Source organism: Dendrobates tinctorius, unplaced genomic scaffold (assembly GCF_039654945.1).
Source record: "Dendrobates tinctorius isolate UK_male_01 unplaced genomic scaffold, ASM3965494v1 ptg000211l, whole genome shotgun sequence".
In the NCBI taxonomy this organism is placed as follows: Eukaryota; Metazoa; Chordata; class Amphibia; order Anura; family Dendrobatidae; genus Dendrobates; species Dendrobates tinctorius.
The window spans coordinates 16,648,957-16,668,703 of NW_027361878.1; the positions used below are offsets into that span (position 1 = coordinate 16,648,957).

A 19,747-nucleotide genomic window follows, 5' to 3' on the forward strand; every position below is an offset into this window, starting at 1 on the left:
TTCTTTGGCAAACTGCTCCAGGTCCCTGATATTTGAAGGGTGCCTTCTCCAAACTGCCATTTTTAGATCTCTCCACAGGTGTTCTATGGGATTCAGGTCTGGACTCATTGCTGGCCACCTAAGAAGTCTCCAGTGCATTCTCTCAAACCATTTTCTAGTGCTTTTTGAAGTGTGTTTTGGGTCATTGTCCTGCTGGAAGACCCATGACCTCTGAGGGAGACCCATCTTTCTCACACTGGGCTGTTGTGAACTCATTTTCTGGTTTACCTCTGGCTTCTGGTGAGGGTGGTGGAGCTGGATGTGTTGACAGGAGTCGTGAGTTCTCCATCCGGGCTCCCTCTAGTGGTAACAGTAGGTAATGAAGCTGATCTAAATGGCAGAGACCTGCCACCTGAGGAGGAGGACTCTGAGTGGACATCAGGAGTCTCACTGGATTTAAGACAGCCGACTCCCTAATTCAGGGCTGGTGATTTTCCTGCCCTGAGGTTCTGGTTTCCAGTTCTGTTCCTGCCTTCTCAAGCTAAGTGTGCTCTGCTATTTTTTCTCATGAGATTTGGTCTGGTTTTCTCAGTTTTTGTTGTCAGCCAGCCCCTGCTGGGGCTATGCTGAATTTCCATTCTTATGTCTCCGTTTATACCAGTTTGCTTTTTGTCCCTGATCAGATTGGTCTCTTTTTGCTCTGTCTTCAGAATATACCAGAGTGCTGGTATACTGTAGGGAATCGAAGTCGTGACTTCAGGGTTTTTGTTATCAGAAAGTGTTGGACTTTTTTTTGGCAGGGTTTTGTGCGTGATTGCAAACAGCATCTTTCCTTTCCTGTCCTTTCTAGTTAGTGTGGGCCCCGTCGTTTTCTCAGCCTATTTTTCTATCTGTGTTTGTGTTTCCATCTTGTCTCACCGACAATACATGTTTGCGGGCTGTCTATTGCTTTGAGGTCTGCTCTGGGGCAGTTTAGATTTCCCCTTTCTTGCTTTAGGCTTATTTAGTTCTCCGGCTTTGTCGAGGCATCTAGGATCATCGTAGGTACGCTCCACGGCTACTGCTAGTTGTGTGGATAGGATCAGGGGTCTGCAATCCGCTTAGTTACCAACCTCTCTTGTTTTCTGTGGCTTAGCTTTGTCTTGCTCTCCTCGGTGACCCAATCATAACAGAATCACCAGCCTACACCGCAGATTCTAGGGTACTCAAATGCAGGAAAGAATTGTAAAACAAAAAAAAAAGTGTCACAATTTTTATTTTTAATATTTTTTCCTCTTTTTCTCTGGAGCCTAGGAGGATTTTTTCTTTGATGGAGATTAAGCAATTGTTTGATCGTGTGGAGCAGCTCGCTGCTGAAGTGCTGGGAATTTCCGCCTATCTCGCTCAATCATCTGCTGTTGAACCAAAAATCCCTACTCCTGATGTGTTTTCTGGGGATCGGTCTAAATTTTTGAATTTTAAGAATTGTCAACTGTTTCTTGCCTTGAAGCCTAACTCATCGTGGAGCTCTGTGCAGCAGGTTAAAATTGTCATCTCCCTGCTGTGCGGCGATCCCCAGGATTGGGCTTTTTCTGACACCTGGAGATCCTATTCTGACTAATGTGGACTCATTTTTTCAAGCCTTGGGGTTGTTGTATGATGAACCTAATGCTATTGATCAAGCTGAGAAAACCCTATTGGCATTGAGCCAGGTTCAGGATTCTGCAGAGTTATACTGTCAAAAATTCCGAAAGTGGGCGGTCCTTACTACATGCAATGACGGTGCCTTAGCAGCGCTCTTTCGGAAGGGTTTGGCAGAAACTGTAAAAGATGTTATGGTGGGATTTCCTGTTCCCTCTGGTCTTGATGATTCTATGTCATTAGCCATTCAAGTTGATCGGCGTTTACGTGAACGTAAAATTACACGAGAGGCGTTGCCTCCTTTCGAACGAACTTCTGAACCCATGCAATGCGATAAGTTTTTGTCTAGGACGCAACGTCAGGAGTATAGAAGGCGTAATAAGCTGTGTTTTTTCTGTGGAGATGCCTCTCATACTATTTGTCTGCCCTAAACGAGAAAAACCTTTTGCTCACACATTTGCTGTGGGCAGTGTACAGCCTGAGTTCCTTTTGGTGATTACCCTGATCTGCTCCTTGTCTACATTTTCTGGTAAGGCTTTTGTGGATTAAGGAGAAGCTTTGAATCTGATGGATTTAGACTTTGCTAAACGTTGTGGTTTTCCCATGATACCCCTGCGGACTCCTATCCCTTTGAGGGGTATTGATGCTACTCCTTTGGTGGAGAATAAACCCCAGTTTTGGACCCAGGTGATAATGCGGGTCGCCCCAGACCACAAAGAAAATTGTACATTTTTGGTGTTGCACAATTTGCATGATACTATTTTTCTGGGTTTTCCCTGGTTGCAAACTCATAATCCTGTTTTGGATTGGAAATCTGTGTCTGGTGAGTTGGGGTTGTCAGTGTGTTCTTAATCACACAAATGTTTTCTCCACCTCTCCCCAGTCTCATGATATTCCTGATTATTTGGCTGATTTTTCTGAAGTATTTAGGGGAGTTATGACTGTGCAATTGAGTTAATACCCGGGTGTAAATTTCCCAAGGGTCGGCTTTTCAACTTATCAGTACCCGAACATGATGCTATGCGACCTTATATCAAGGAGTCGTTAGAGAAGGGTCATATTAGACCATCCTCTTCACCTTTAGGTGTTTTTTTTTTTTTCTGTGGCCAAGAAAGATGGTTCATTTAAGGCCTTGTATTGACTATTGTTCCCTTAACAAAATCACTGTTAAATTCCAGTACCCGTTACCCCTGATTTCTAATTTATTTTCCAGAGTTAAAAGTGCCTGCTGGTTTACCAAGCTTGACCTCAGGGGGGCGTATAATCTTAAATGCATCAAGCACGGGGATGAATGGAAGACGGCGTTTAATACTTCGGAGGGACATTTTGAGTACCTGGTGTGATGCCTTTTGGGCTCACTAATGCCCTTTCTGTCTTCCAGTCTTCTATGAGCGATATTTTCCAGAACTTTGTGGATAAGTTTTTGATCATTTATCTGGATGATATTTTGATTTTTTCCAGCGATTGGGATTCTCATGTGGAACATGTCCGGACTGTGTTCCGGATTTTGAGGGAAAATTCCCTGTATGTTAAGGGATCGAAGTGCCTCTTTGATGTACAGAGGATTTCATTTTTGGGATTTATTTTGTCCCCGTCAGCTATTGAAATGGACCCGGCCAAGATACAGGCCATTTATGATTGGGTTCAGCCCACTTCTTTGAAGGCACTCCAGAAGTTTTTGGGTTTTGCTAATTTCTATCGTAAATTTATAAGTAATTTTCCTCGTATTGTTAAACCACTGACTGATCTGAACAAGAAAGGAGCTGATGTGCTGAATTGGTCTCCAGAAGCTGTCTCGGCATTTCAGGAGCTTAAGTGGAGATTCACTTCTGCTCCGGTTCTACGGCAACCTGATGTCTCACTCCCATTTCAGGTGGAGGTAAATGCTTCTGAGATTGGTGCAGGAGCCGTTTTGTCCCAAAAAGATCCGGTGACTTCTAAAATGAATCCCTGTGCCTTCTTTTCTCGAAAATTCTCCCCATCTGAACGTAACTATGACGTGGGGAATCGGGAATTGTTGGCCATGAAATGGGCATTTGAAGAGTGGAGACATTGGTTGGAGGGAGCTAGACATCAAGTTGTGGTCCTTAGCGACCACAAGAATTTGATTTATCTTGAATCAGCCAAACGCTTGAATCCTAGACAGGCTAGGTGGGCCTTGTTTTTCACGCGTTTTAATTTTGTGGTCTCTTCTGGGCACTAAGAATGTTATGGCAGACGCCCTCTCTAGGAGTTTCTTTGCGGATTCTCTTATTGTGACCGAGCCTACTACCATTCTAAATGAGGGGGTAGTTCTTTCCGCCATCTCTCCCGGTTTGAGACGTACCCTGGAGGAATTTCAAGAGGACAAACCTGAATGTTGCCCTATGGGAAAATTATTTGTTCCTGACCAGTGGAGGAAGAGAGTAATGTCTGAAATTAATTGCTCCGTGTTGGCTGGTAATCCAGGTATTTTTGGTACCAGAGATTTGGTGAGTCGGTCTTTTTGGTGGCCTGCCTTATCTTGTGATGTTAGGAATTTTGTGCAGTCCTGTGGGACTTGTTCTTGGTCCAAGTCCTGTTCTCGTTCTAGTGGGTTGTTGATGCCAGGGCTGTGGAGTCGGTATAAAATGGACCGACTCCTAAAATATATAATAAATTGGGTACAGTAATTCAATGCATAATGTGCTGAATATTTTTTCATATATATTTGGGAAAGTTATGAAATGTCCTATAAATGACTGTTCTATTCCTGATCTAAGGCTACATTCACAGTGTTTTTCCTGCGTTTTTGGAGGATACGTTTTTCAGTTGCAAAAGCAGATCAGCTTTTTAAAAAACGGCATCACCTGAAAGGTTTTTGAGCTCGTAGCTAATGTTTTCAATAGCAAAAGCAGATTAGAAATCTGCTCTATCCATTTATCCATATCCGTCTATCCATATCATATCTGTACCAAAAAGAATGAAAGCCGGATAGCACACAGACTAACACTCCTTTTTTTTTTTTTTTTTTTTTTTTTTTAGCACCAGTCAGGTACACCTCATAGCTGCCCAAAAGGACGCCCAGGACAGGCATTGCTTGTCTTCAGTAACACATCAACATCAATTGATAGTTGGAATAAATAGACTGCATTCACCACCACATCTTCTTAAGGTGCGGGCTTTATTTTCAAGTGTAGGGGTGTGCAGTATGAGGTTCTGCAGCAGCTGAGGTGTGCAGCATGAAATTCTGCAGAACAGAATGAGGCTCTGCCTCCCCCCCCCAGGTTTGATCCTGGCTACGCCCATAGTGTGAATGTAGCCTGAGGATCTAGGCTTTATCTTAGCCGAGATAAGTCAGTGTGTGTACACACACGCACACACACACACACCAGACCAAAAGTTTCGACACACCTCAATCAAAGTGTTTTCTTTATTTTCGTGACTATGAAAATTGTAGATTCACTCTGAAAGCATCAAAACTATGAATTAACACATGTGGAATTATATAATTAACAAAGTGTGAAACAACTGAAAATACTGTATGTCTTATATTCTAGGTTCTTCAAAGTAGCCACCTTTTGCTTTGATTTCTGCTTTGATTTCTGGTTTGCACACTCTTGGTGTTCTCTTCATGAGCTTCAAGAGGTAATCACTGGAAATGGTTTTCACTTCACAGGTGTGCCCTGTCAGGTTTAAGTGGGATTCCTTGCCTTATAAATGAGGTTGGGACAATCAGTTGTGTTGTGCAGAAGTCTGATGGATACTGAATAGACTGTTAGAATTTGTATTATGGCAAGAAAAAAGCAGCTGAGTAAAGAAAAACGAGTGGCCATCATTACTTTAAGAAATGAAGGTCAGTGAGTCCAAAAAATTGGGAAAACTTTGAAAGTGTCCCCAAGTGCAGTGGCAAAAACCATCAAGCGCTACAAAGAAACTGGCTCACATGAGGACCGGCCCAGGAAAGGAAGACCAAGAGTCACCTCTGCTGCGGAGGATAAGTTCATCCGAGTCACCAGCCTCGGAAATCGCAGGTTAACAGCAGCTCAGATTAGAGACCAGGTCAATGCCACACAGAGTTCTAGCAGCAGACACATCTCTACAACAACTGTTAAGGGTGTGTGCACATGCTGCGGATTTTGCAGCGGTTTTGGCCGCTACGGAACCCGCAGCAGTTTTTGCTGCGGTGTACAGTACCATGATTCCCTATGGGAATCAAAAACCGCAGTGCAGATGGTGCGCAATTTTCCGCGCGGATTATCTGCGGTTTTCAATCCACAGAAAGAATTGACAAGAGGGAGAGTAATGGGGTGCTACGCCAGATAACCTGGCCTCCACAGACACCAGACCTGAACCCAATCGAGATGGTTTGGGGTGAGCTGGACCGCAGACTGAAGGCAAAAGGGCCAATAGGTGCTAAGCATCTCTGGGAACTCCTTCAAGACTGTTGGAAGACCATTTCCAGTGACTACCTCTTGAAGCTCATCAAGAGAATGCCAAGAGTGTGCAAAGCAGTAATAAAAGCAAAAGGTGGCTACTTTGAAGAACCTAGAATATAAGACATATTTTCAGTTGTTTCACACTTTTTTGTTAATTATATAATTCCACATGTGTTAATTCATTGTTTTGATGCCTTCAGAGTGAATCTACAATTTTCATAGTCATGAAAATAAAGAAAACTCTTTGAATGAGGTGTGTCCAAACTTGTCTGTACCGTATGTATGTAATCGATATTATACAGTGTATTACATATTTACAATTTATTAGTTTTTTTGTGTTCTAAAGTTGTATTCCAATAAATAGATATTATGTTCTATCTAAATATCTTGATTATTGGATCATAGAAATGATTAAATGTCTGATGTTCACATTGTACTACAATAAATTTTTCGCTTAAATATAAGCAATATATGTCGGAGTCGGTGTAAGGGAAATTGAGGAGTCGGAGTCGCAGGTTTGGCTTACCGACTCCACAGCCCTGGTTGATGCCCCTGCCGTTGCCCAAGAGGCCATGGACCCATATCTCAATGGATTTTATTTCTGATCTTCCTGTCTCTTAAGGGGGTTTTACACATAGCGATATCGCTATTTGTGATACTTACCTCCGACCAGTTCCCCCGCTGTCCATCGCTGATCGCGCAAGAATGTCCGGCTCCGTTTCTCGTCGTCCGCTTCCTGCTGGGCTTCCTGCTGGCGCCGACGAGCGACGCGTGGAGGCGGGCGGGAGGACGTCAGGATCGCTCTGTGTGAAAGGGGAGTATCGTGCGCTGCGTCGCTGCTGCATCGCTGTGAGATCTTCGGGTGTGAAAGCTCACTAGCGATCATTTAGCGATGCACCAGCGATCCTGACCGGGTCGGATCGCTGGTGCATCGCTAAATGTAAAGGGGCCTTTAGAGAATGACTGTTATCTGGGTGATTTGTGATAGATTTTCTAAGATGATCCATCTTCAGAGTTGGTGCCCTTGTTTTTACAACAGGTGGTTCGGTTGCATGGGATTCCTGAGAACATTGTGTCGGACAGAGGAGTCCAGTTTGTTCCCAGATTTTGGAGAGCTTTTTGTTCCAAACTGGGAATTCAGTTATCTTTCTCCTCTGCATTCCATCCTCAGACCAATGGGCAGACTGAGAGAACAAACCAGACTTTGGAGTCCTATTTGAGATGTTTTATATCTGCTGATCAGGATGACTGGGTCTCATTCTTGCCCTTGTCCGAATTCGCGCTAAACAATAGAGCTAGTTCTGTCACTTTGATTTTGCCCTTTTTCTGTAACTTTTGGTTTCATCCTCGATTTTCTTCAGGGCAAGTGGAATCTTCGACCTGCCCAAGTGTGGACAATGGTAGAGAGAATACAGCAAATTTGGGACCAAGTGGTGGACAAGTTGTCCCCCTCTCAGGAAAAAGCCCAACGGTTTTCCAACCGGCATAGGACCATTGGTGCCCGGTTTAAAGTGGATGATATGGTTTGGTTGTCGTCAAAGAATATTCCTATGAAGGTTGCGTCTCCAAAGTTCAAGCCAAGATTCATTGGACCTTATAAGATTTTGGAGATTCTTAATCCCGTTTCTTTTCGATTGGCTCTTCCATTTACGTTTAAGATCCATAACGTGTTTCATAAATCTCTGTTGAAGAGGTTTGTGGAGCCAGTAGTTCCTATGGCGGTGCCTCCTGACCATGTATTGGTTAAAGGCAATGTGGAATATGAGGTGGAGAAAATATTGGATTCTCGTTTGGCTAGAAGGAGACTCCAGTACTTGGTCAAAAGGAAGGGTTATGGCTAGGAGGATAATTCTTAGGCCTCTGCTTCTGACATTCATGCCGATAGATTGGTTTGTGCTTTTCACCAGGCCCATCCTGATCGGCCTGGTGGTGTGGATGAGGGTTCGGTGACCCCTCCTCAAAGGGGGGGTACTGTTGTGAATTTGCGTTCTGGCCTACCTCTGGTTACTACTGAAGGTAGTGGAGCTGGCTATATATTGAGAGGGATCGCGCGTTCTCTTTCCGGGCTCCCTCTGGTGGTTACTGGAGGTAATGGAGCTGATCTAATTAATAAAGGCCTGCCACCTGATAATGAGTAGGACGATTGGAGATCTGGAGTTTGACTGGATTTAAGACAGCCGACTCCTTCTATCCCTGCTGGTGATTTTTTTCCTGCCTCCTGAAGTCTTGGTTTCCAGCTCAGTCCCTGCATGCTCAGCTAAGTGTTCTTTTGCTATTGTTCACATTTGATCTGGTTTTGTCTATTTCAGTTTTGTGTGGTCAGCCAGCTCCGTCTGGGGCTGTGCTGAATTTCCATCCTTATGTTACTGCTTGTGCCAGTTTGTTTTTGTCCCTTATTAGATTAGCCTCTTTTTGCTCTGCTTTCAGAATATACCAGAGTGCTGATATAGTGGGCGAAGTCATGTGACTTCAGTATTTTTCCATCAGACGTGTTGGACATTTTTTGCAGGGTTTCTTTGCGTGATTGCAGACAGTGTCTTTCCTTTCCTGTCCTGTATAGTTAGTGTGGGCCCCCCATCGTTTGCTCAGTCTATTTTCCTACCTGCGTTTGTGTTTTTGTCTTGTCTCACCGACAATATGTTTGGGGGCTATCTATTCCTTTGGGGTCTGCTCTGGGGCAGTTTAGATTTCCCCTTTCTTGCTTATTTAGTTCTCTGGCTGTGTCGGGGCGTCTAGGATCATCGTAGGTATGCTCCACGGCTACTGCTAGTTGTGTGGATAGGATCAGGGGTCTGCAATCCGCTTGGTTACCAAGCTCTCTGGTTTTCTGTGGTTTAGCTTTGTCTTGCTCTCCTCCTCGTTGACCCAATCATAACAGGCCGCCCTGCCTGCCGCCCAGGGGCCATTCATTGCCACGGGAGACAGTGAGTGTCCAGGATGGGCCTCTTCCTTATCGAAGTCCATGGCTGACCTTACCAAGGTATCACAGACCTTGGTAACTGTGCTTGACAGATTGCCACTTCAGACTCCAGTGGTCACAGGTGCATCAAAGGAGCCCCTTTTTGGACCTTCTAGAGGCCATAAAAGGTTTAAACAGGACCACCAACCCAGGTCCACTTCTCACTCCATCTCACCGCCGGAATTCCTCTGGCCGTCGCCTCCTACCGGTCTTCCTCCCTGGAATCAGGCAAGGCATTATCAGAGACACACTTAGAGGAGGGTTCTGAGTACGGGCCAGAACAGTCCCAGGGCTGGAAGGATATGGTTCAGGGCCTCATTGCCGCAGTCAATGGGACCTTTAACATTGGGGGACACCACATCGAAACCTAATGATCAAGCATTTCGTTTAAACGTCATAAGTCCCCCTCCAGGGTCTTCGCCTCCCACAGGGATTTTGAGGAAGTGTTGGCCAGGGAAAGGGAAAACCTACCCAGGCGTTTTCAGAGGGGGAAGTCGTTTTGGGATTTTATATCCTTTCCCTCCAGATCTCACCGCCAACTGGACCTCCTTCCCTTCGGTGGATCCACCAGTGTCCAGACTCTCTACCAACACTGTCCTCTCACTCGCCAGTGGGGCAGCCCTAAAGGATCTCAATGATTCGGAGGGTAGAATCTCTGGCAAAATCCGCCTTTGAGGCAGCAGCCGCTACATTGTGTCCGGCATTCGCCTCAGCCTGGGTAACTAAGTCTGTTACGGAATGGGCCAAACAGCTTAGACAGGGCATACTGGCCAGGACCCCACCAGCAGAACTGGCGGAGATGGCAGAGCAAATCTCTCAGGCCAGGAAGTATATGGTATCAGCAGCCTTGGACACCACTACTTGCGCAGCTCAAGCATCCAGCAGCATGGTAGCCGTCCGGTGGACGGTCTGGCTAAACGCTTGACAGGCTGATTTGTCCTCAAAGAAATTCCTGACCAATCTGCCTTTTCAGGGTTCCCGACTCTTTGGGTCAATGTTAGATCAAATCATTAAGGATGCAACAGGGGGCACAAGCTCCCTTCTCCCTCAGGCCAAGCCTCGTCGATATGTTTTCAAAAGTAAGGCCCAATCCTTTCAGCCCTTTTGTTTTGCCCCAGCGACAGGCGCTTATGCTCAGGGCCCACAGAGGTCACAAGCACCCAGAGATAGGAGGAGGGTATCCTTTTGGGCCACCCCTTCATGGCACCCTCGCAGTTCCAACAGCAGAGTTTTCAGGTCAGGGCCAGGCAGAGTGTCTTCAGCCTGACGCCTGCAGGGAATCCAGCTCCCTTCCCAGTCCCTCTCCCAGACTAGAAGGCCGCCTTCTCTTCTTCAGAAATGTCTGGCGGAATTCAGTAGAGGATACCTGGGTAAAGGAGGTGTGCAAGATACACTTCAACACGCTTCCGCAAGATTGTTTTTTTTTTTTTCTATTTCTACCACCAAAGGACGCTGCCATGGCCTTAGGTTTTTTTTTTTCAGCAATCGACTCTCTCTTCAGCGCAGGAGTAATCATTCCAGTTCCCGAGCAGGAACATTTTACCAGCTTTTACTCAAACCTGTTTGTGATACCAAAAAAGGATGGCTCGGTTCGTCCCATACTAGACCTCAAGAGGTTAAACAAATGGGTCCGCCTACGCCACTTAAGAATGGAGTCGATTCAGTCGGTGATTACTTCTATGGAGGATCAGGAATAACTTTGTTCCATAGATATCCGGGACGCTTACCTGCACGTCCCCATTTTTCGGTGACATCAAAGGTTTTTGCATTTTGCTGTCCAACAGCAGCATTTCCAGTTTGTGGCCCTGCCATTTGGGCTGGTAACAGCCCCCAGAATTTTTACGAAAATTATGGCAGCGATGGTAGCTATATTAAAGGTCAGAGGCATAGTATTAGTCCCATATCTCGGCAATATTCTCGTCAAGGCACCCTCCTTCGCTCAGGCCCAGGAAAACCTAGCTGTGGTTCTAAACATTCTGTCCCAGTTTGGTTGGATCGTCAATAGGGAAAAATGCCGCCTTACGCCAACACAACGCCTAGAGTTCTTAGGTATGCTAATTGACACCCGTCACTCGAGGGTCTTTCTCCCCGAAAGTAGGTTACTTTCCACCAGTGAATTCACTCTGCTAAAATCCTGACTCCTATCTTTTCGCGCTTCCATGAGGGTCCTGGGGAGGATGGTGACAGCCTTAGAGGCAATACCCTTTGCCCTGTTCCGTTCCAAGATACTGCAGAGAAACATCCTTCTTCAGTGGGACAGGTCCATCTCTTCGCTGGATCGCCCCTTCCTCCCTTCCATTCAGACCAGGCAGTCCCTCAAGTGGTGGCTGACCTCCCCCCTCAATCATCTGGGACGGCCCTTTCCCCCTGTGCACTGGCAGGTGGTAACTACAGATGCCAGTCTCCTGGGCTGGGGTGCGGTATTCCTTCACCTGACGGTCCAGGGGCAATGGTTGAGGCGAGAATCCTCACTATCAATCAACATTCTAGAACTGAGGGTGGTCTTTCTAGTACTCATTTATTGGGAAAGATACCTCAAAGACCAGCCAGTCCGGATTCAAACGGACAACGCCACAGCGGTGGCATACATCAATCACCAAGGGGGAACCAGGAGTCCCCGGGCATTCGCAGAGGTATCCAGAATCTTCAACTGGACGGAAACCGCGATTCCTGCAATTTCGGCAGTTTACATCCCCGGCACAGACAACATGGCCGACGACTTCCTCAGTCGGGAGGGACTCGCAGCAAGAGAATGGTCCTTACATAAGGACGTGTTCCATCAGATCTGCCGGTTATGGGGGACTCCGGATTTGGACCTTCTGGCGTCAAGACAGAACAGAAGGGTCCAATAGTTTGTCTCAAAAGTGCTGCGATCCTCTAGCAATAGGGGTCGACGCGCTGGTCATTCCCTGGACACAGTTCAGACTCCCTTACCTGTTCCCTCCGCTTCCTCTCCTGCCCAGGTTGCTAAAGATCAATGCGGAAGGGGTGCTGGTCATATTGATTGCCCCGTACGGGCCCAGGAGGGCCTGGTTCGCAGAAATTATCAATCTTCTCGCAGGCACCCCCTGGAAACTCCCCGACAGACCAGGTCTCCTGGCTCAGGGGCTTTTTTACCACCCAAATTCTCGGTTGCTCAATTTGACGGCATGGCCGTTGAAACCACAGTACTGAGAGCAGTGTGATTATTGGACCGAGTCAATAATGCAATTATCCAGGCTAGGAAGCAATCTTCTTCCAGGGTCTATTATCGAGCCTGGAAGGCCTATTTTGGCTTGTGTGAAACTAATCACATCACACCTATGCCCTGTTCCCTGCCATCTTTGCTAGCCTTCCTCCAGGCAGGATTAGATGGCGGTCTCGCCCTAAGTTCCTTGAAAGGCCAAGTATCTGCTCTCTCTCTTCTTTTTCAAAGAAATTTGGGCTCCCACCTGCAGGTTAAAACCTTTCTTCAAGGGGTGACACATACAGTTCCTCCTTACAGATCCCCAGTGGCTCCATGGGATCTTTACCTGGTCTTGGAAGCCTTGACAGATTCACCCTTTGAACCCCTCCAGGAAGCTCCCATGTCCTTGTTGTCCTGGAAGGTGGTATTTCCCGTAGCCATCACCTCTATTAGGTGGATTTCAGAATTGACGGCCCTGTCCTGTCGCCCTCCATTTTTGATTATGCACCTAGACAAGGTTGTTTTGCGGCCTCCCCCTTCCTTTCTTCCTAAAGTGGTATCGGCCTTCCACCTGAACAAGGATATAATCCTTCCGTCATTTTGCCCCACCCCAGCTCATCCTCTGGAGCGTTCTTTGAATAAGTTAGACCTGGTCAGGGCGATAAGGATCTATCTGGCCAGGACCGCTCCCTTCAGGAAGGCAGACTCGCTATTTGTTATTCCTAATGGGGTGAGAAGGCATCAATCGCCCGCTGGATCAGAATGGCAATTCTGACACAGGAAGAGTTTTACCCTTTAAATAATATCTGCTCTCAATGTAATTTTTACTAGCTATATAAGATGTCATATTCTTTCTGTATTGATTCCTGAATGTTTAATAAAAAAGATCTGATTCAAAAAGAATGGCAATTCTGGAAGCCTACCGGGTGAAGAACAGGGTGTCCCCTGCTGGGGTCAAGGCTCACTCAACCCAGGCGGTGGGCACCTCCTGGACGGTACACAATAGAGCATCAGCCATGCAATTTGTGCAAGGCAGCTACCTGGCCGTCCGTGCATACCTTTTCAAGGTTCTATAAGGTTCATACCTAGGCTGGCGTCCGCTGAAGCATAGGCAGAAGAATTTTGCAGGCGGCAGTGATGAATTCTCCGACCTGAAGGAAGTTTGTCTTCTCCCACCCCAGGGACTGCTTTTGGACGTCCCACGGTTCCTGTGTCCCCCAATGGGACGAAAGAGAAAACAGGATTTTGGTTGCTTACTGTAAAATCTGTTTCTCAGTCTTCATTGGGGGACACAGCGCCCTCCCATGATTTTATTACTTGTAATGAATATATGATGACTTGCATGACAATGTCTCCTACTGCTTTTTCACTAACTGATTGTCCTACAGCCGGTCGGAGGGGTGTATACTGCGGAGGCGGAGCTAACATTTTTTTCATGGCATAGTGTCAACCTCCTAGTGACAGCAGCACACACCCATGGTTCCTGTGACCCCCAATGAAGACTCTGACAAACAGATTTTACGGTAAGCAACCAAAATCCTGTTTTTCACAGTGGACGCATCTGTTCAAATAAAATGCTCACTTTTTTTTTTTTTTTTTTTTGCATCTATTTTGGAGTGCCAAATTTGCATTTTCAGTTCTGCCACTGACTTTTGTTATTGTACTTGGCTGTTTGGCAAGGACAACACCTGCAAGGAGTTTGTATGTTCTCCCTGTGTTTGCGTGGGTTTCCTCCAAGTTCTCCGGTTTCCTCCCACATTCCAATGACATACTGTTAGGGAATGTAGAGTGTGAGCCTCAATGGGGGCAGTGATGATCATGTCTGTAAAGCGCTATGGAATTAATGGTGCTATAAAAGTGAGTAAAGTAAATAATATGCAGAAAATTAATGAGCTGCTGGCTCTCCTTTATACTCATGGATAGCTTTCTCATTGTATACATCAAGCAGTGTGCACCTAGACTGTGTCCACAGCACCCACAGATAAGCTGCCGTTGACTTCCAGGCGACCATGACTCTGCCACGTGCCCGCCAGATACATTCATTACAATGAGACTTGTGCCACGTGGTCTGTTGTTGCCTGATGGCCTTTTCTTCTTGCAAGTTGTGTCTTCCTTTGTCTGTTGCTATAACCATGTACTCTAAGGCTCCGTTCAGACGACTGTAGTCATTCTCGACCTGTTACATCCGTGGTTTCCTCTCATTGCACACTTGGCGGAAAGAAATCCAACTCTCTCCCATAAAAGTAACAGACGATTGTGTGGATGACTCTCCTTTTATTTTCTCTACAGTGGTGGAACTTTGCTCTGTTCATCGGCTAAGTGAGGAAGCGATGGTTGATGAATGGATGGCTTTCTCCACTACCAGGAATTTACCGCTCAATGTTGCCAATCTCTGTGCCTTGGAGCATGAAGTAAGTGGAGTCTTGCACTGGCTGTATTTTTTTTTTGTTTTTGTTTTTGTTTTTTTTGTTTGTTTTTTTTTTTGTTACATGTTGTATATGCATTATAGGTATTCTGCAAATGCCCAATATAGGACCAAGTAATTAATCAAATTACCTTGCATTTTACTTCAGACCACAATATTGATGTGATTTGCAAGTGACAGCAAAATGCAGAGGAGGCCAGGAAGCGGGATACTGTGCTGGTTTCAGCGAGAGGGAGATGACTGTTGAAACCAAGCACAAGTGCTCAGTGCACCCTCGGTGTGGCCAAACAGCTCAGTGCACCTTCCCACCTATATGGTTTCCCTCTATCTCCACCCCCTCCTTCTTTGATTGACAGCTCTGGCTTCATAAAGCCAGAGAAGGGTGTAGATAGATGAGAGGGTGCGCTTAAATGTTGGTCGAGACCATGATGCACCGAGAGTCTGTGCTTGTTTTGGACAGTCATTAAGTGCCCACAGACTCCCTTTAATTTTGCCAGTAGCAGGCTTGTCTGCCCAGAAGGATGTAGGTGTGAAGAGGTGCCAGGATGCCTTTCAGCGGTGCTGCTTTCAGCTAAAGAGTCCGGGAGGTGGCTCTCTCTATCATCATCACATGGCAGCTCAGGTGGCATCCAGGGCACGTACAGATGATGAAGCCATCACGCTTTGTTTCACTGCACACAAGGCAAAGCTAACATGGGATGACATATCCTGGCCAGAGGGGTCGGCCATTGTGACTATTTACGACAGAGGGACCACCTCCCTGACTCTCTAGCAGAAAGCTGCGTGCCTTGTGCACTACATGTAGACTTCTCCAAAAATAAAATGCAGGAACACAAAACTTTTATATAGGGAGATGTTTAGAAACTCTATCCCCTGTGCGGTGAACCAGTAATTGTGGACTGTAGGTGTCTCTCAAAAAGAAGTTAAAAGAAATCGATCAGTCGCTGCAGAAGTTCTCAGTGTAATCTTAGGGCCTTCATACGCTTTACATTTATGTTGACTAAACCTGCCAATTTCAGCAGGACCGTCTGATTATCTCATCTGTATGGGGGCTTCTTAATTCTGTCTGGGAAATGAATTTTGACTTGCGACCCTCTCATTTCCAAGGGAATAAGATGTTGCCATAAGAGACTGACGGACGACATTAGGGCTCGTGCAGGCTGCAGTGTTATCTGATTTTCCTCTTGTCTAATCTGTATCGGTTGGTGGCCTCTTATTGCTAAATTCATGTAGCTTTTTGACGAGCAATTTTTGTTTCCCTTGAAGCTGCAGGTCTACAGAGAGCAAAGCACACGTAGAACATGCTGGAACTTACGTTGCTTCTATACTTGTATCATTCTTTCATCCTATTTCCTTTTATTCCCCTAGAGATGAACGGATTGATTTCAGGGACTCTGGAACAGCGACCAGACAGGAGACCTATGAATTTCTTACCTTCCGGTACTAGGTTCGGCTTTTGATTAGGGGCGCAATGTCCTCTTAGACCCATTCCACAGTTGATGATGGCGTTGCGTCAACTCTGACAAACGCTGTGCCGGAAACGACAGAAGAGAAGAAATTGCGCAGGCCTCCTGTCTAGCCGCCGGGTGCTACTTACCTGGACGCTGGACAGGAGTCCCGTGAACCAAGCTCAGTTCTACATTCCCCCTTTGTGCTGATTTTATTGTGAGATGATGGAATCTGATTCATCCGTTCTGTCATTTTCAGTACCAAGAGTTCTTATGAACCTTTAACATACATGCAACCAAATGTACTTATTAATTTTGTCTTCTAGTGTTTATTCAGCCCTTATACCCACTTCACACACCACTTCCTTCATATCGTCCTCCTCATGTGTCGCCCCCTCATGTAAATCGTATAAAGGTTTTATTTGTGTTTCTATGTAACTATTACCATTTTGGAATGTTTTAGATTTTCAATTAACCAATCTATTCCTCGGTATGTTTTCTTTAGGTTACGGACGTTACTTTGCATGATGACTAGTTACTTTCTTACAAATGTGGCCTCAGATCATACGTCTGGGAGTTAAACCTTGTGATAAACCTTTTAAAACAAAATTATCCACATGATTTCCCCCCCAAAAAAAAAAAAAAAAAAAGTTTTGCTAGCGGGGTACAATCACACCCACTAAACAAGTCCATGGGTTTCCCACAGTAGACTTCTGTCGCCTTTTCTCTTTGGGGGGATCCAGAGGTGAGGGTCTTGGTGATCACAATATTTTTTTCCATTTGTGACATTCTGTATACTCCCTCCCCCCCCCTTGCATTTTTAAGACCCTATAGGAAGAAAATGCTATACGTAAGGCATGGTGCATACTTATACTTTTCAATTTTTGCTACAGATTTTAGAGTAACCTCATGCTGCATAACTTGTCACGTGGGCCATTTTTGTGGGCTGGGGGCAAATCCATCTGCAATGGCACATTGGTAAAATTATTTACTTTCGGGTACAAAATATTACAGTAAAAAATTATTTCTTTTTTTGTCTTTTAGGTTCTCAATAGAAAAAATTCAAAGCGTCCCAATATGAGAAAAGAAAAGCATTGTGGCAACAGGGACATTAACAGCATCCAAGAGCTGTATCCTTATTTCTTTTCTGGGTGGTCTTTATTAGAATCACAGTAGGCATCCCATTAGGGGCCTTTGTGGAACTACAACTCCCTGCATGCCCTCCCAGTTACAGGCCATCAGAGCATGATGGGAGTTTTGCTTTCACAGCAGCCGGTGTGCCCCATGTGGCAGACCCCTGAATTACATCGTGCTTAACCGTTTAATGGCTTTAACTTATCCAAGTATCGAGGTGGAGTCCGAAGAGGAAAACTTACTTGATTCCTATACCACTCCTGCAAAAGTGAGTATGAGTAGTCTGTGGCACACCATTTTATTATTTTTTTTTAAAAGTGTATTTGGATAAGCTTTATGGTTTGTACACGCGTCATCGTTTTCAGGTGGATTGTGCCTGGAACCTGTCTGAAAGAGTTTAAAAAAAAAAAAAAAAAAATGTGATAAAGACTGAAAATATGCACAGCAATGTAAAATTGACTCGCTGTGCACATAAGATTCTTTAGTCAAAAATGCGAGATCTCACGTTGGCCTTGGAGACCTCACAATCTGAGACTACAGACTGGATAGAGGGATGTCGGATGTAGATTTGCATGCTGAGGTTCCACAAATGGAAATTTTGGCCCGAATTTCTGCTGTTGGGCCGAGTCTTTTGGAGGCTGTATACTGACTTTCTTTTTTTTTTTTTTTTTTTTTTTTTTTTTAATATAACACACTTTTGAGCAAGAAAAATAAATTTGGTAATAGTTGAATGCATCGTATAGTCCACAGGCAGCTTCCTATGATCGAGGAAAGTGTTAATACAGCGTCCTTCCTGATCAATGAGAGAACTATATAGCAGCACAGATCTTTCCTCCAGCCTGACACTGATCCGTCTGATCAGTGCAGGGCAGGAGAGAAGGCTAATGTAAAGTCTGTACCAGTAACATTTGGTTACTGAGAGCTTTAATTTGACTGGATTCTGGGTCCGGGTTTTAGGGGCAACCAAAAAAAGTCTGGGTGGGAAAGGTCGTTCTCATAATCCAGTCCGGGCTTTACAGGCCTAATAACATCAGCTGGGTTAGCTCAGCAGCGTGGCGTTATGCCGGAACTGAATAGAGGTGTTTGGTGAACGGGTTTCTGCCTAGAATACTGAGATTGGTGAGGCTGCTACATTTACTTTGTTTCCTTGTGCCTGTAGAAAGGACTGTTTTGTTCACTTGTACTGCAGAAAGGCTGTTTTCGAACTGTAAAGTTTATGATGGACAATAAACCTTATACTGTTTTGATATACAATTCTTGTGGCGGTGTGTATCTAAGTGACTACCCGAGAGCTGAAACTCTACTATATTTATGTGTATAATACGCTGCAGAGAAACACTAACAGTAGATCGAATTCCTCCCGATTCTGTCTATGGTATAGCTTAGTGATACGGAAAATTAAGTATATATGCATTTTATTACATTTACCCTTATACCATAGTTCATCTTCTGTCGGTATGGTGGAGCCTTCTAAGCAGCTACAATTAGGTTTAACCACATACTATGTAATAATCAGTTTTCTTTGCATACATATTAGCATATTGCTTAATTTTAAGTGTATTGCTCACTGTTGTATGGATGGCTATGATGACACTGCAGCCTTAGTCCTTAATTTCCCATCATTGTTTCCTCCAGGGATCTCAGAAACGCATCTTATCAACCCCTGAGAATCCACAATCGAAGCGCGTTCCAACCCGGAGCCCCCATCTTCTCTTTTCTCCAGCTACATTCTCACCCAGGTAGATCCTTCTTTTATATTTTTTTGGGGAAATTCAGTCTTCGGGGATATAACAAATTATTCTAATGGTTATGCCTTCACCTTCTTCCATGCATTCGTAGAGGTGATCATGGACTGACAGATGTTATCACGGGGCTGGCTGCTGCTACTAGAAGCCATTCCCCCTTGTGTGCCGAAACGTCCCATAAGGGAAAGGCACTAAGGAGCAGCGCTAGCGTCACACTGAATTACATGTACTACGAGAATGGGAAACCACGCTATTCATGCTACCTAATAGCTTATGAAGGCATAACCATTTTAGAATATTTTTATTTTTTATCTCCCTGGAGTACCCCTTTAATATCAGGAAGTGCACTTCTCTCCTTCTTCTGTGGCCAAATACCAAACTGCCTTGAAGGGAAACTGCCGCCAGATTTTTGTCACCTAATCTGTAAGCAGATTAGGGGTGCTGTAATATGGTGGTGCGGAGGAAGGAGTCAGATGGACTCTGAAACGCGTTGGAAAATAAACGACTCTTCTTTTCCCCTGATATACTGGCTTGGATGTCATTGAAAAGCAGCAGTGCAGAGTAAATTCACCTTCCCTGGTAGTTCAGCACAATGCAGGGGCAGAGACCCTGATTCCAGAATGTGTCACTTACTGTGCTGTTTTCTATATTTTTGATGACATGTTTTATCAGTAGTGTGTTATCTGCAGAGGGCTAGTAATCCTGCTACAATGTAGTCCTCCATATTTATGATCTCTGTATAAACTCACCCCCACCATTGATTGGCAGCTTCCTGCCTATGCACACAGAAAGCAGCCAATCGGTGATGTGGATGAGGTTATACACAGCTCAGCATTCAGAGAACTGATACATCAGATAAAACAGAGATTTAGCC

At 45.2% G+C, this 19,747-nt stretch overlaps 1 protein-coding gene across 3 annotated transcripts in view; it reads left to right on the plus strand.

Moving 5' to 3' along the window:
• POLA2 (DNA polymerase alpha 2, accessory subunit) overlaps positions 1-19,747 on the plus strand; it is a 117,912-nt gene that overhangs the window by 5,514 nt on the left and 92,651 nt on the right. For all 3 annotated transcript variants that reach the window (XM_073554517.1, XM_073554518.1, XM_073554516.1), the window contains exons 3-6: positions 14,411-14,532; positions 17,039-17,124; positions 17,339-17,396; positions 18,764-18,867. In XM_073554517.1, the coding sequence (XP_073410618.1) occupies positions 14,411-14,532; positions 17,039-17,124; positions 17,339-17,396; positions 18,764-18,867 (370 nt within the window). The remainder of the gene's footprint in view (positions 1-14,410; positions 14,533-17,038; positions 17,125-17,338; positions 17,397-18,763; positions 18,868-19,747) is intronic.